This window comes from Leucopleurus acutus (genome assembly GCF_964270905.1).
Source record: "Leucopleurus acutus genome assembly, chromosome: 8".
Lineage (NCBI taxonomy): Eukaryota > Metazoa > Chordata > Mammalia > Artiodactyla > Delphinidae > Leucopleurus > Leucopleurus acutus.
This window is the reverse complement of record NC_139151.1, coordinates 54416341-54431358: the sequence shown is the minus strand read 5'-3', so window position 1 is coordinate 54431358 and position 15018 is coordinate 54416341. Positions and strand designations below refer to the sequence as shown.

The window sequence follows — 15018 nt, the reverse complement described above, 5'->3', positions numbered from 1 at the left end:
AAAAGAGAGATAATGCCTAGCATAGTACCTGACATATAGTAGGCTCTCAACAGAAAGGACCACAATGTGGGACTTCCCCTTTGTGTATCACTTGAAGGGCTGTCACAAATGGGAATAGAACCTCATTATGTATTGTTCCAGAGACCAACTGGTAAAAGTAAGAGGAAGAAAAATATTAATTCAGCATTAAATGCCCTAAGAAACAGCTGCACATGTAGGAGAGGCTGCTTTATGAGATGGTGAACACCTCGACACTGCCTAATCAGCTACCTATTCATTCAGGAAAACTGTAAAAAATAAATCCTCCTCGAATGCTCTTCTGAGAGTCTCTAGGATTCTAGGATTCCATGATGTTGTACATAGGTATATTATGGGTCCTGTCCTTTTCACAGTTGTTTCTATATATACTATACTGTTTTTATTTCTGACTCCTTTAAACAAAGAAGAATAGGGAGTGTTGCTCATTGACCAGTTCTGTAAGGACTAACCTGCTGCAGTCACTGATGGACAGTACACTCTCTGCTTCAGACAGAGGAAATTAAGACAACAGGATGCTCTGTGCTTTGGACAAACAGTTCCCTTATAGTTAGATGTATATCTTAGGAAGAATTTTTTTTTTTTTGGATGGCTTGAATTATATATATATATATATTTTTTATACAGCAGGTCCTTATTAGTCATCAATTTTATACACATCACTGTATACATTTCAATCCCAATCAATTCATCACACCACCACTCCCACCCCCCAGCTGCTTTACCCCCTTGGTGTCCATACGTTTGTTCTCTACATCTGTGTCTCAATTTCTGCTCTGCAAACTGGTTCATCTGTACCATTTTTCTAGGTTCCATATATATGCATTAATATACAATATTTGTTTTTCTCTTTCTGACTTACTTCACTCTGTATGACAGTCTCTAGATCCGTCCACGTCAGACAAATGACCCAATTTCGTTCCTTTTTATGGCTGAGTGATATTCCATTGTATATATGTGCCACATCTTCTTTATCCATCCGTCTGTCAATGGGCATTTAGGTTGTTTCCATGACCTGGTTATTGTAAATAGTGCTGCAATGAACATTGGGGTGCATGTGCCTTTTTGAATTATGGTTTTCTCTGGGTATATGCCCAGTAGTGGGATTGCTGAGTCATATGGTAATTCTATTTTTAGTTCTTTACGGAACCTCCATACTTTTATCCATAGTGGCTGTATCAATTTACATTCCCACCAAAAGTGCAAGAGGGTTCCCTTTTCTCCACACCCTCTCCAGCATTTGTTGTTTGTGGATTTTCTGATGATGCCCATTCTAACTGGTGTGAGGTGACACCTCACTGTAGCTTTGATCTGCATTTCTCTAATAATTAGTGATGTTGAGCAGCTTTTCATGTGCTTCTTGGCCATCTGTATGTCTTCTTTGGAGAAATGTCTATTTAGGTCTTCTGCCATTTTTGGATTGGGTTGTTTGTTTTTTTAATATTGAGCTGCATGAGCTGTTTATGTATTTTGGAGATTAATCCTTTGTCTGTTGATTCGTTTGCAAATATTTTCTCCCTTTCTGAGGGTTGTCTTTTCATCTTGTTTATGGTTTCCTTTGCTGTGCAAAAGCTTTGAAGCTTCATTAGGTCCCACTTATTTTTGTTTTTATTTCTATTACTCTAGGAGGTGGATCAAGAAAGATCTTGCTGTGATTTATGTCAAAGAGTGTTCTTCCTATGTTTTCCTCTAAGTGTTTTATAGTGTCTAGTCTTACATTCAGGTCTCTAATCCATTTTTTTTTTTTTTCTAATCCATTTTGAGTTTATTTTTGTGTATGGTGTTAGTGAGTGTTCTAATTTCGTTCTTTTACATGTAGCTGTCCAGTTTTCCCAGCACCACTTATTGAAGAGACTGTCTTTTCTCCATTGTATATCCTTGCCTCCTTTCTCATAGATTAGTTGACCATATGTGTGTGGGTTTATCTCTAGGCTTTTTTTTTTTTTGGCGGTACGCAGGCCTCTCACTGTTGTGGCCTCTCCCGTTGCAGAGCACAGGCTCCGGACGCGCAGGCTCAGCGGCCATGGCTCATGGGCCCAACCGCTCCGCGGCATGTGGGATCTTCGCAGACCGGGGCACGAACCCGTGTCCCCTGCATCGGCAGGCGGACTCTCAACCACTGCACCACCAGGGAAGCCCTTTCTAGTATATTTTTCATTTCAGTTACTGTATTGTTCATCTCTGTTTGTTTGTTCTTTAATTCTTCTAGGTCTTTGTTAAACATTTCTTGCATCTTCTCGATCTTTGCCTCCATTCTTTTTCCGAGATCCTGGATCATCTTCACTATAATTATTCTGAATTCTTTTTTTTGGAAGGTTGCCTATCTCCACTCCATTTAGTTGTTTCTCTGGGGGTTTATCTTGTTCCTTCATCTGGTACATAGCCCTCTGCCTTTTCATCTTGTCTATCTTTCTGTGAATGTGGTTTTTGTTCCACAGGCTGCAGGATTGTAGTTCTTCTTGCTTCTGCTGTCTGCCCTCTGGTGGATGAGGCTGTCTAAGAGGCTTGTGCAAGTTTCCTGATGGGAAGGACTGGTGGTGGGTGGAGCTGACTGTTGCTCTGGTGGGCGGAGCTCAGTAAAACTTTAATCTGCTTGACTGCTGATGGGTGGGGCTGGGTTCCCTCCCTGTTGGTTGTTTGGCCTGAGGCAACCCAATACTGGAGCCTACCTGGGCTCTTTGGTGGGGCTAAAGGCGGACTCTGGGAGGGCTCTCGCCAAGGAGTACTTCCCAGAACTTCTGCTGCCAGTGTCCTTGTCCCCACGATGAAGCACAGCCACCCCCCGTCACCCCAGGAGACCCTCCAATGCTAGCAGGTAGGTCTGGTTCAGTCTCCCCCTGGGTCACTGCTCCTTCCCCTGGGTCCCGATGCACACACTACTTTGTGTGTGCCCTCCAAAAGTGGAGTCTCCGCTTCCCCCAGTTCTGTTGAAGTCCTGCAATCAAATCCCAGTAACCTTCAAAGTCTGATTCTCTAGGAATTCCTCCTCCCGTTGCCAGACTTCCAGGTTGCGAAGCCTGACGTGGGGCTCAGAACCTTCACTCCAGTGGGTGAACTTCTGTGTTGTAAGTGTTCTCCAGTCTGTGAGTCACCCACCCAGCAGTTATGGGACTTGATTTTACTGTGATTGCGCCCCTTGTACCATCTCACTGTGGCTTCTCCTTTGTCCTTGGACGTGGGGTATCTGTTTTGGTGAGTTCCAGTGTCCTCCTGTCAATGGTTGCCCAGCAGCTAGTTGTGATCCAGGTGTTCTCGCGAGAGGGAGTGAGAGCACGTCCTTCTACTCTGCCATCTTGGTTCCAATCGGAAGAATTTTAATGAACCCTGATTCTTGCATCTTCCTTTACATAGAAAAGCACTAAAATCATTAAGCTGAGATATCTGTTCTTTGTGACTTGCAGTAATCTTTTACCAAGATGTATACTTGACTGTATGTATTCCCTAGCCCAAAAGTCACATATATACTTGAATCTCCCCCTACCTCTTCAGAGCTGTTCTCTCAGAGTTACTGAGAAGCCGTTTCCTAGGCTATAGTCCTTGGTAAGGTCCCTGAATAAAACTAAAACAACTCTTATGTTGTGTGTTTTTCTTGCAGTCAACACTACTGAGACTGAAAAAAAAATTTTTTTAGTACATTTATTGACATTTCTATAAAGTGGGGATGCTGAATATGGGACTTTATTGTGAGAAACTAACGGCTATATTGATTCAGGTTTTTGAGGTTTATAAAATTGTTCTAAGTTCAGTTGCCATTAGCACAGTAGCCCATTTCTTTTTCTTTGGCTGCATCAGGTCTTAGTTGCAGTGCATGGGCTCTTCGTTGCGGCACACGGGCTTCTCTCTAGTTGTGGTGCACCAGGTGCACGGGCTCTGTAGTTTGCGGCATGCTGGCTCTCTTGTTGAGGTGCTCGAGCTTGGTAGTTGAGGCGCATGAGCTCAATAGTTGTGGCATGCGGGCTTAGTTGCCCCATGGCATGTGGGATCTTAGTTCCCCGACCAGGGATTGAACCTGCGTACCCTGCACTCGAAGGTGGATTCTTTACCACTGGACCACCAGGGAAGTCCCAGTAGCCCATTTCTTTGAAGCACGAAAAAGGGGGTAGATGGGTCAAAATAATTTTTTTTTACCATGATCATACTGGAAGAGCAATTTCATCAAACTACTTGAGTAAAACATCTTTTTCAAAGGTTATATTTTAATAGAATTTTTTTTCTCCCATTAACTGCAAACAAGCTGCATGGACTATACATAGGGGGCAATTCTCTCTGACACTGAAGTGCTTCCTCCACAAAGAATAGTTTCTAGGTGGAAATCATTAACAAGGAAAACTATGACAGTGTTGGGCTGGAAAGAGTGCATCTTCCATAGTTCCCTTCCAGTTCTGGCTCTATCCCCTCAACCCAGGGAAAGATACGGTGACCAAGAATACCAAGTTCCTCCCACTTTTCTTTTTCTTCGTCTTGTTAAATTTGGGTACGTTGCAAATAAATTAAAAGCAGGTAAAAAATGGGTTTCTTATACATCTTGTTTAAATTTTGATAGTAACCGTTGCTTGTTCTTGACTTAATTCTAGATTTCAAAACATTTTGAAACGGCACTTTCATTTATTTAGTTAACTGCTGAAACCTAGGAATTTACTGTTGAAAACCACTCATGTTTTTGCAAAGTTTAAATACATGAATACTAGGGAGGAAGTCTTTGTTGGTGTCAACAAGCTTTTCCTCAGTCTCTGGAGCCATTGCCCTCCTGGTAATATAAGGGGTTGAATTGCTTTAAAGACTATATTTAGAGTTTGAATCCTTAAGTCAAACAAAAACTTACATGATGCCTAATATATAATAGATCAAAGCATATTTGCTTTGGTTGAAGATGCTTCAGGGCCCAGAGCCTCTGAGGCAGCTCTCAAGAACCTCCAAGGCCCTGCAGAACATTTTGGAAACCTCCGCACCAGATGAGCTCTTCCAGTTCTGACATCACATCACTTTGACAGTAACAACCTTCAAAGCATAATTAAATTTGGCCTTGTTGAGAGGCATCCAAATTCATCTTTTTTTGTTTGTTTGCATACCAATTGGCAAAGATATGAGGAACTACATTGGGTGCCTTGTGTTACTGCTGGTGCTACTAAACATTGAGATTTTAATCATGGCCTGTGTGGTGTTTTTCATTCATTCAACTGTGCCAAAAACTGGGACTATCAAGACAAGTGTGGTTTCTGCTGTCAAATTGTTAAAGTCTCCTGAGGAAAACAGATAAACAATTATTACAGCCGTTAATAGTAGAAGTAGACCCCTGGCCTGGGAGCACATGGTGGGGTACTCAATTCTGGGGGAGGGGGAGAGAAGGTAGAGGGAAAGGACTCGTCAAAATATCAGATATTTATTTATTGGCCGCACTGCGCAGCTTGTGGGATCTTAGTTCCCCGACCAGGGATTGAACCTGGGCCCTCAGCAGTGAAAGTGCAGAGTCATAACCACGGGGCCGCCAGCGAATTCCCTTAAATGATAGTTATTGAACACGTAATATGTGCTAATCAGGGTTCTAAATTTTTTGTGATTTTAGAAATGAGGACATTGAGGCAACGGATGGTTAAATAACTTGACTACAGATAAAAAAATCATGGAGGCAAAATCTAAAATCAGGCTGTGTGATTGCAGGGCCCCTCCTCTTTTTTGTGTGTGTGCGCCAGGGAATTCCCGCAGGGCCCCTACTCTTTTTTTTTTAATATTTATTTTATTTATTTATTTGGCTGCATTAGGTCTTTGTTGCGGCACATGGGATCTTCCTTGTGGCATGCGGGATTTTTAGTTGCAGCATGTGGAATCTTAGTTGCAGCAGGCAAACTCTTAGTTGTGGCATGTGGGATCTAGTTCCCTGACCAGGGATCAAACCCAGGTCCCCTGCACTGGGAGCACAGAGTCTTAACCACTGAACCACCAGGGAAGTCCCAAGGCCCCTATTCTTAATCATTACACTGTATTACATTTATATTTATAGATACGGTAGCAGTGAAGTTGAATCTTGAAGAAGTTCAGACAATCAGATGATAGGGTAGAAAAGTCAGTAGAGAGAGGAAAGAAAGGAAGTGGCAAAAATGAAAGGAAGCAGAAGTACGAAATAGCATGGCACACTGGGAAATCTAAGTTGTTGGGACAGCGGGAGTATAGGGTGCAAGGGGGACTGTGGTAAGGAAAACAGGCTAGAGGGGCCGTACTTCCCTCCCCCTTTGGCAAAAATCCCCATCTTTATCTTTGAATGAGACTCAAAAGAAGTCTGGGAAAATAGAGTGAATTTAAGAGATGGGATAGCTGGATTAGCATCCCAGGATTCTATTGACCTTGGTCTCTCTCTGATCTTCTTAGGGGACAATGGGTAAATAAAATGTGTGAAAGTTCCTAGTGTCAGCTAGATAAATGTTGGTTGAATTTGAATGTGCAGCAGGTATTAGGCAAACGGGGGTCTTGGATAAAGTGTATGAAGTACTCTCCAGGTGGGGGGAGGACAAGACTGGGCTGCAAAACACCCTTAAGTCTTTTCACATGAGGAAAGTTTGAGAAGGAGTAGCCTTATCAAAATTGCAGTACTTGCTTTTAGAATAAATGAACTGTACAAGATGTCCTTAACTAATGTAAGAGTAGATGTGGTTTATAGTGTCTGCTGACAGGCCAAACAGTTCATTAAATATTCTCCCTGGCTTTGTGAGTATAGTCAATGTATAATTTCAATGAAAAAAAAAATCTCCTGGAACAAGGTGTACAGAATGGGGACAGTGTGCACCACTTGCTTGTATGCATGCCAACAGGAAAATGTAGGAGCTGGAAATGATCCAAAAATTTTGTGTGCAGAAATACAAAATGGTATTTTATTTATATTTCCCTTAGCATATAATTCTAATTATGCTTTATACCCTGACAATGGTTATCATAGGCTACAGATAATCATGCTGTTGATCAGACTCCCTCCTTGCCTAGAGCAAGCAAAGCAGTCTCAATGGTCTCAGACAATTTTAATAGGGGAAGGCGAGATTTGTTTCAGATGTGTTTCACTGCTTATGGAGGACAAGTGGCTTCTCACCATGGTGACAATCAGGTTGCTAAGCTGGGCAAGGCCAAGTTTAGAAGAATGGTCCTCAAACAGATTTACTGAAATGAATGGCTCATGCCACCAGCAACTTTCTTCAAGTTCTGATTAATTTCCCATGAAATAATTGCTTGGAATACATCCAAGCAGTTCCTTTATTCATTGCTTCTTTGTCTTGCCAACAGGAGGGTCAGTCAATACTGAAACATACAGTTTGAACCAAGCATATGTGATGCCCACTGTACAATACACTGAGGTCAGTAACAAAGGGATAAAGGGGTACTTCAGCTTCCAAGAGGTGAAAGGGAATACAAATTCACAGAAGACTTCCAGAGGCCCCAGGCCAAGGAGGTAGAAAGTTTCCATCCAATTAAAAAGAGGTTTTTCTTTTCTGAAGAAAAAACGAGAGGAGTCTGATTTTAGATGAGTCATTCTGCTTTTGCAAACATTTCTCAGCTAAAGCTTCTCACCTGCACTGTCGTGATGTGAAGTACAGATAAAGCTAGAGTCAAACGAATGAATAAAATTTCACATTTAAAAAAAATGATAAAGATATATCATTACATTAACTCAACAATCCAAATTTACCCAACCATCATCTATGTTGTCACTTAGCTGAAGTTGCTGAGAGAGAATTAGCTATGCATTTGGAAGAGGAAAGGGGGCTGGATAGTGTGATATTGGAATAAGAATATGGTAAACAATGCATAATTTTTTGTTTTGGTAAAATAATATAAAATTTGGTATTTTAACCATTTTTAAGTATATAATTAAGTAGTATTAAGTATATAGACAATGTTGTGTCAATATCCACTTTCAAAACATTTCAACACCCCAAAAAAGAATCTCTGGAAACATTAAGCAATAATAACTCCCTATCCAGCACCACCACTGCTCTCGCCGGTCCCCATACCTACTAATTTACCTTCTGTCTCTATGAATTTGCCTAGTCTAGATAGTTCATATAAATGAAATCATACAGTATTTGTCCTTTTTGTGTCTGGCTTATTACACTTAGCCTAAGTTTTCAAGGTTCATCCATGTTGTAGTATATATCAGAGCTTCATTTCTCTTTCTGGATGACTAATATTCCATTATATGTATATATACTATTTTGTTTATCCATTCATTTGTTGATGGACATTTGGGCTATTTCTACCTTTTGGCTATTGTGAATAAAACTGCAATGAACACTGAGGTACAAGTATCTGTTTGAGTCCCTATTTTCAGTTCTTTTGGGTATATACCTAAGAGTGGAATTGCTGAGTCATATGGTTATAACTGAGTTTTCATATAATTAAGCATTTGAGGTTTCATGAACACAATCAGATATAATCCATAAGCAAGCTTTAAAAAATTATATAGGTAACATTAAGTTTAGAAAAGAAAAAAATTCCACCCATAATTCTAAGATATGTAAGAATTTTTTACATATCTTTTGGTTTTAAGCATCTGTATTTATGTGGTTTTACTCATAATGCGTATTTTACATTCCATTTTTTAGTTTTCATATAAAGTTTTAATTTAAGCTGGGTAGTCCCTCCTCAAATATTCCCCCAAACTAAAGCCATGACCTATATTGCCATGTGAGAGTGATGGAATATGGGTAATTTCTCCTGCTATCTGCTGATATTTTGTAATGTTGTGATGTTACTATGTAAACTTAAAAAATAAAATTTAAAAGGCTTATCAATCATTTAGGAGTAAACATTTCACAAGAGTAAATATAATTTTAAATGCACTTTTTTTAGCTTACCTGAATAGAGTCTTCAGTGAGGAAATACTATAGATGGTAAACAGTAACATGAGTAAGATTTTAATGGGAAGTTCTGTTAAAAGAATAAAAAAGTACATATGATAATTAAGTTGGTAAGAGAAAGGTTTACGGTACTTAAGGGAATATAATCACAATGACACAGCTATATAGTGCTAGGAACGCTTTCGGAGCTTAACTGTACATTTTTCTGACATGTAAAGATACTGAGAATTAGGGACATGTTGGAGGTTTTATTTAAAAGAATGGATGAGCTCTCTCTTTCTAAGAGATTTTAAGGTTGTTTAAATCAGATAGTATTGATCAGACAGTAGGCTCTGATGAAAAGGCATGGCAATTAAATAGATCTCTCTTAAAAGAAGCTATTTACCTGGTGCAGTGAAGAGCAGAGGGAAGAGGGAATAATGTCCTGTTGTGGTCAGAATCAGAAAAATTGAAGCATCTCCTGCTTTTCCCACAGACAAGAGGCTAAAAATAAAAATTCTTATAATAATTCCTTAAAACATCAAATGAAGCTTATACTTGCAAATAGCTGGGATAACCTGCATCTAATATTATTTCTAGAACTGGCTTATGCATAAAATAACATACTGATCTTTGCTACAAGTCCAATTCAGTTGAGAATATTAATTTTTTCAGTGGGAAACTTTAAGCAATACAAAGAAGAATGCATCACACTGAGTCATGGAACATTCAAAAAAGAATCTTGCCTCTCTGAGTAACTGCCTCCTCAAAGAAAGGAATATTGTGGGATTGGGAGCTGCCTAGTGGTGGCAGCTAGAGAAACAGGACTTGGAGTTTTATTTCCAACCCTATAGTCCTTCTCTTGGACAATGCCCCATACCTGCTGGTGTTTAATAAGAATTCTAACCGAAGACGTTAGAAGTTTTTCTCTATTTTTTAATTTGCAAACTCCAAGTTGCTAAATGAACCCAGACAAGCCATATACTGATCTGACAAATTTGATTAATGTCCTTTCAGAGCTTAAATGATTTCTCTCAGGATTTAAGAAAAATCTTAAGAAAAAGGCTAATTCTATTACCATCTATCTAATTGGGTTTCAGTTGTATATAAAATGGACACAACTGCATTTAAAATGCCTTTTTTTTTTTTTTAGCATGACACAGTGAAAAGATCTTAAGATTCAGCATGATAAGATTCAGGTTTAAGTCCTAACCCTGCTATTTGCTAGCTGTGTGACTTTGGATAAGTCACTTAAACTTCGAGACCCAGTTTCTGCAGATGTGAAGACAGGGGATGATATCCATTTATACTAATTATCTTAAAGGTTGTTGTGAGGCTCAAAAGAAGGAACGCAAAACAAAACAAAACAAAACAACCCCCGCCCCCAAAAACCAACTAACAACAAAAGCAGTTCTGAAAACTCTGAAGTGCTGTACGTGTTAGGTATTATTCCATAACGGACTCAATCCTTACTTTGACTAACAGCACTTAACAAGGAACTTGTGGGACCTTATTTTCACAGGTGTGATTGACACCAAAGTCCATGCTTTTTCCATACTATGCTGCTGTTCAATAGCCAGAAGTAACAGCCTGGTATCATGGCGCTTAATCACTACGGTACCCCTTACCAAAAAATGCAGGAACAATACAGGCAGTTTTGCATACCTTAGAACCCTCACAGGTGCCAGGATCCCAAGTTAAACATTCCCCATTCTGTCCTGGTATAAATCTGTTCCCACGTGTCTTTGCCTTTGCCCGTCCCACTGAACATGTCAAGAAGCGACAGATCAAATGGAAAACAATAGGATCACTGTGAAATATGCCAGAAATGTTGACTGACTGAGCTATCTGCTTACCTCATTGGGAGAACTGCAAGGAGTATGGCTTTTTCATGGACGTGCCACCCAAACATGAAGGAGCTCAAGGCACAAAGAATTAGACATCGGAGAAAGCCTCTGGGCCCTTGAGGTTTAAACCAAAGACAGAAAACAGAGGGCTAGAAACAACAGGCAAAGATAAAACTTCAGTATCATTTAAAATAGGCTTTACTGAAACATTGTTCAGGTGAATATAATTTACATCATGTCTGAAAAACAATAGCTCTTAAGACTATTCTCCATCAAACTGGGATAATTCGCTTTGTGAACAGTCCACCAAAAGTTAACATAAAAACAACTACTCAGGAAAAAAAAACGCATTTGGAAATATATATTGAACACATTAAAATTAATTCTATTCATCAAAATTAATATGAAATGATAATTAAGTTCTAGGATATCCAGTATAACTCCTAACTACACCTTCATAATTAGTTAATTAATAGTCACTGAACATATTAGGTCAAACTACAAAAGTTCATCGATATTGTAGAGCTAATAATAAATTAGATCTTAGCATATTAATAAACAAACACCTAACTTTGTGGGCTGGAGTGTAATTTACAACAAAACCATGGCCTTCCATATGCAGCTTACAAGGCTGAAGTTTTAGGAAGAGAGTTTTAAATTCAGAACATGTGGATAAGTAGGCCAACAGAGCTTAACTACCTTCCAGTACTGCCACGTAGTTAAGTGGGGTCAGGTGTCTTGTGAGTAGATTTGATTGTTTAGAAACCAAAATTAAAACTGAGTGTAATTAGATATGATTAAGTTATTTATCCTGAATTTTACTAAAATTGTATCATGAAATTGAGGGCATCATGATCACTAACAAATAAAAACAGCTATGAATGATGCCTATAATAGCATCTGATTCATATAAGATTCTTATCTGATGCTCAGACAGCCTCAATTCATTGACTCTCTCAATTCATTATCATCGTCACAAAATAGCCATGCAGTACAGACAAATTTAGAGTTTTTATCAGTTAGCCATGTATGAAGACAAAAACCTGATGTCCCTACTACATTGTCCTCTTTCTCCATGGTGTGGTCCAAGTTCCCTCCCCTGGGCTTTTCTTTCTTCCTCATCTGACGGTGAACAGATGGTCTATTAGCTTCTGGTGAGAACCTCTCTCATAGAGGCTTTACTAGTAATCCTTCCTTACTGTTCAAAGTTACCCTAAGAATAGGAAATGCCTCTATCTGCAGCAGGATTACAGCCATGGAATTTATCCTACAGTTGGGAAAACTTGCAAGTTAAAATTCAACCAGCCACACAAAAGAAAAGCAGAGAAAACTCAAGAAATGAGGACCACGTGTGAATTCTTACCAATATGGCAATCAGAGTGCAGATAAGGGTGGCCAAGGGTGTCACTGAGGGAAGGACTGTGTGTTGGAACTGCTGAACTAAACCACTTGTCATTGAGGCCTTCGGAATCTTGCTGGGGTCAAGAAATTTCAGTTCTAAACCTACAGAGTAAAAAGACATTTTATTTTGTTTTGTTTTGATTAATGGCACACCATATTTTACCAATCAATTCCTTGAGGAAAAAAAATAAATCTACTAAATCTTAAGACTGTTTCAAGGTCAAGATTTCATTAACTCGGTCCTGCACCATTCTACCTAAAATGCCTCTAGTTTAGACTGCAGCTGTCTGTATTGGAACAGGAAACCTTGCTGGCGGGCAGCATGAACAGCAATATGCTCTCACCTCTAAAAATGAAGCAAGCTTTCTAAAATACAGGTCTACCATGTCACAGGCCAGCTTTGAATCCTTCCTTGCCTATGGGATAAAGTCCACATTCCTAAGCATAGCACATATGTCTTCCATGATCTAGCCCCCTCCCACCTCTCCAGCCTCATCTACTCCACCTTGTTAAATACAGCTTGGCCACAATGAGCCGACATACCACTGACACCTGTGTCCTTTTGCACAGACTACTGCCTTTGCTTAGAATGGCCTACTCACTTTGTAAAGTTAACTCCTAATTCACTTACTCATCTGAGAAAGCTCCTAACTCAGGAAGTAGAGCTGATTTTCTTGTGGGCTAAGGTCTGTTATACATGTCTCTGTGTTCACCACCCTGCACTGTATCTGTATGTACGTTCATTTCCTCTACTATACTCGGTTCCTTAAAGGCAGGAATGACAATTAATTTATTTCTATCCCCAGCACATAGGAGTTCAAGAAATACTTACTAAATGAACCAAGTCTGAGGATAATGATGCAAGTCCCAGCCCCCAAAAAGCTAACAGAACAGTCAGGGACAGTCTGAGCACCTGAATGGCCCTGTCTAATGCCATTGAAAATTAGTGAGATGTGGGAAAGGTGTAGACTACCAAAATGTTTTCTATTCATTCACCTTGTCCCTTTTTCCTTCAGCCTGCTGATTCTCTCTTAAGGCGGATAACTATCTGCCTGAAACAGAGTTGCCTAACCTGCCACTGACTTTCCATTCACGACCTCCTTGAGGAGACACATATACACGGTGAGGTACAACAGTTTCCTGACTCAGATAAGGCAAGCGACCCTTGTACCTCATATCATGCTGGTTGTTTAAAGCTTTTAGAAACGTTAAGAACTTACTTTATAAGATGCCATGTACATCAAGGCCGGACTCAGTGGGTGAGCAATAATACCAAATTATGATTTCCTGTAAGTACGCAGCCAAAACGGTAATAGCAGCCACCACGCATTAAGCATCTACCATGTGCCAAGGGCTTTGTAGCCATTACTTTTTGCCCCCCGAGGCACAGAGAGATGAGTAATGTGCCTAAGTCACACAACTAATAGGTGGAAGAATCGAACCCAGTTCTGTCTGGTTCCAAAGCCCCTGCTACTGACAGCCTAGCACTTCTTTATTGTTGCATTTGTTTCTCACACAGGTTTTTACGTTTTTAAAGGTTGTAAACAAAATCTTATGTGGCCTAAAATATTTACTGTCTGTCCCATTACAGAAAAGTTTACCTATCCTTCTCTTGATCCTGCCATTCTCCATCAAGCTAGGCTGTGTTCACAAATGAGAGGCTGTGAGTTGTTCCACACAATTATTTTCAGAACCATCTAAAGGTTATAAATTCTTTTGCATCACACCTCAAACTTAAAAGCATAGCCTAAGTTTTCCCTTTCTTCTCATCTCATGTTAAAATGCATGGCCATCATTTTCCTTACTGGTTCAATACCCAGAGTCACAACTTACACATTCTTCTTTCCTGCTTCTTCACATTTTTAAGTTTAAAACTAAGGCTATGGGCTTCCCTGGTGGCGGAGTGGTTGAGAGTCCGCCTTCCGATGCAGGGGACGTGGGTTTGTGCCCCGGTCCGGGAGGATCCCACGTGCCGCGGAGCGGCTGGGCCCATGAGCCATGGCCGCTGAGCCTGCGTGCCCGGAGCCTGTGCTCCGCGACGGGAGGGGCCGCAGCAGTGTGAGGCCCGCGTACCGCAAAAAAAAAAAAAAAAAAAAAAAACTAAGGCTATAACTACTGAATGTTTTGCTTAAGGTAAAATTACCTTTTTTTTTTTTTTTTTTGCGGTACGCGGGCCTCTCAATGTTGTGGCCTTTTCCCGTCGCGGAGCACAGGCTCCGGACGCGCAGGCTCAGCGACCATGGCTCACGGGCCCAGCCGCTGCGCGGCATGTGGGATCCTCCCAGACCGGGGCACGAACTCGTGTCCCCTGCATCGGCAGGCGGATTCTCAACCACTGCGCCACCAGAGAAGTCCCAAAATTACCTTTTAAAAATGTCTAAAAAGTTAATTTTTTTCCCAAGGACAGGAGCAACAACCTCACTGCCACAAAGAGCTTTTATAAGGAGTGCAGTCTGTTTCCTGCACTGAAGTCTCAGCCCCTAGAACCACTCTGCTGTTCATTCTGAAAGCTGAAACGCAGGGCTGGAGAACAAACAGCTCAGCCACATTCAAAACACAAAACAGGTTTTTCTGTTTGTCAATGTGACTAGTCCTTTCAATATTCATAGTCTAAGTAAGAAGGCTTAGGGAATTCCACGGCGGTCCAGTGGTTAGGACTCGGTGCTTTCACTGCCGGGGCCAGGTTCGATCCCTGGTCGGGGAAGAAAGATCCCACAAGCCGCACAGCACGGCCAAAGAAAAAAAAAAGTAAGAAGGCTTGCTACCATACCGATGATGCACAGCACTTTGTCCAAAGCACTGTACAAAGCCCAGAAGTTTGGGGCCCAATATGCGTGGCAGAGGCCCCTCTTGAAAGGGAAGAGTCGGGAAAAGACTTGAGGCAGTTGGTTCTGTTGAAAAGAGATTAAACAGTG

The 15018-nt window shown here is 40.6% G+C and overlaps 1 protein-coding gene across 4 annotated transcripts in view; it reads right to left on the bottom strand.

Moving 5' to 3' along the window:
- Positions 1-6919: 6919 nt before the first annotated feature.
- ALG8 (ALG8 alpha-1,3-glucosyltransferase) overlaps positions 6920-15018 on the bottom strand; it is a 28885-nt gene continuing 20786 nt past the window's right edge. The window contains exons 8-13 of one of the 4 annotated variants that reach the window (XM_082845768.1): positions 14874-14994; positions 12066-12205; positions 10712-10851; positions 9262-9359; positions 8874-8946; positions 6920-7508 (exon numbers count right to left, since the gene is read on the bottom strand). In XM_082845768.1, the coding sequence (XP_082701894.1) occupies positions 7277-7508; positions 8874-8946; positions 9262-9359; positions 10712-10851; positions 12066-12205; positions 14874-14994 (804 nt within the window). In that variant the 3' untranslated portion in view covers positions 6920-7276. The remainder of the gene's footprint in view (positions 7509-8873; positions 8947-9261; positions 9360-10711; positions 10852-12065; positions 12206-14873; positions 14995-15018) is intronic. The other 3 variants (XM_082845769.1, XM_082845770.1, XM_082845771.1) reach the window with 3 other exon arrangements.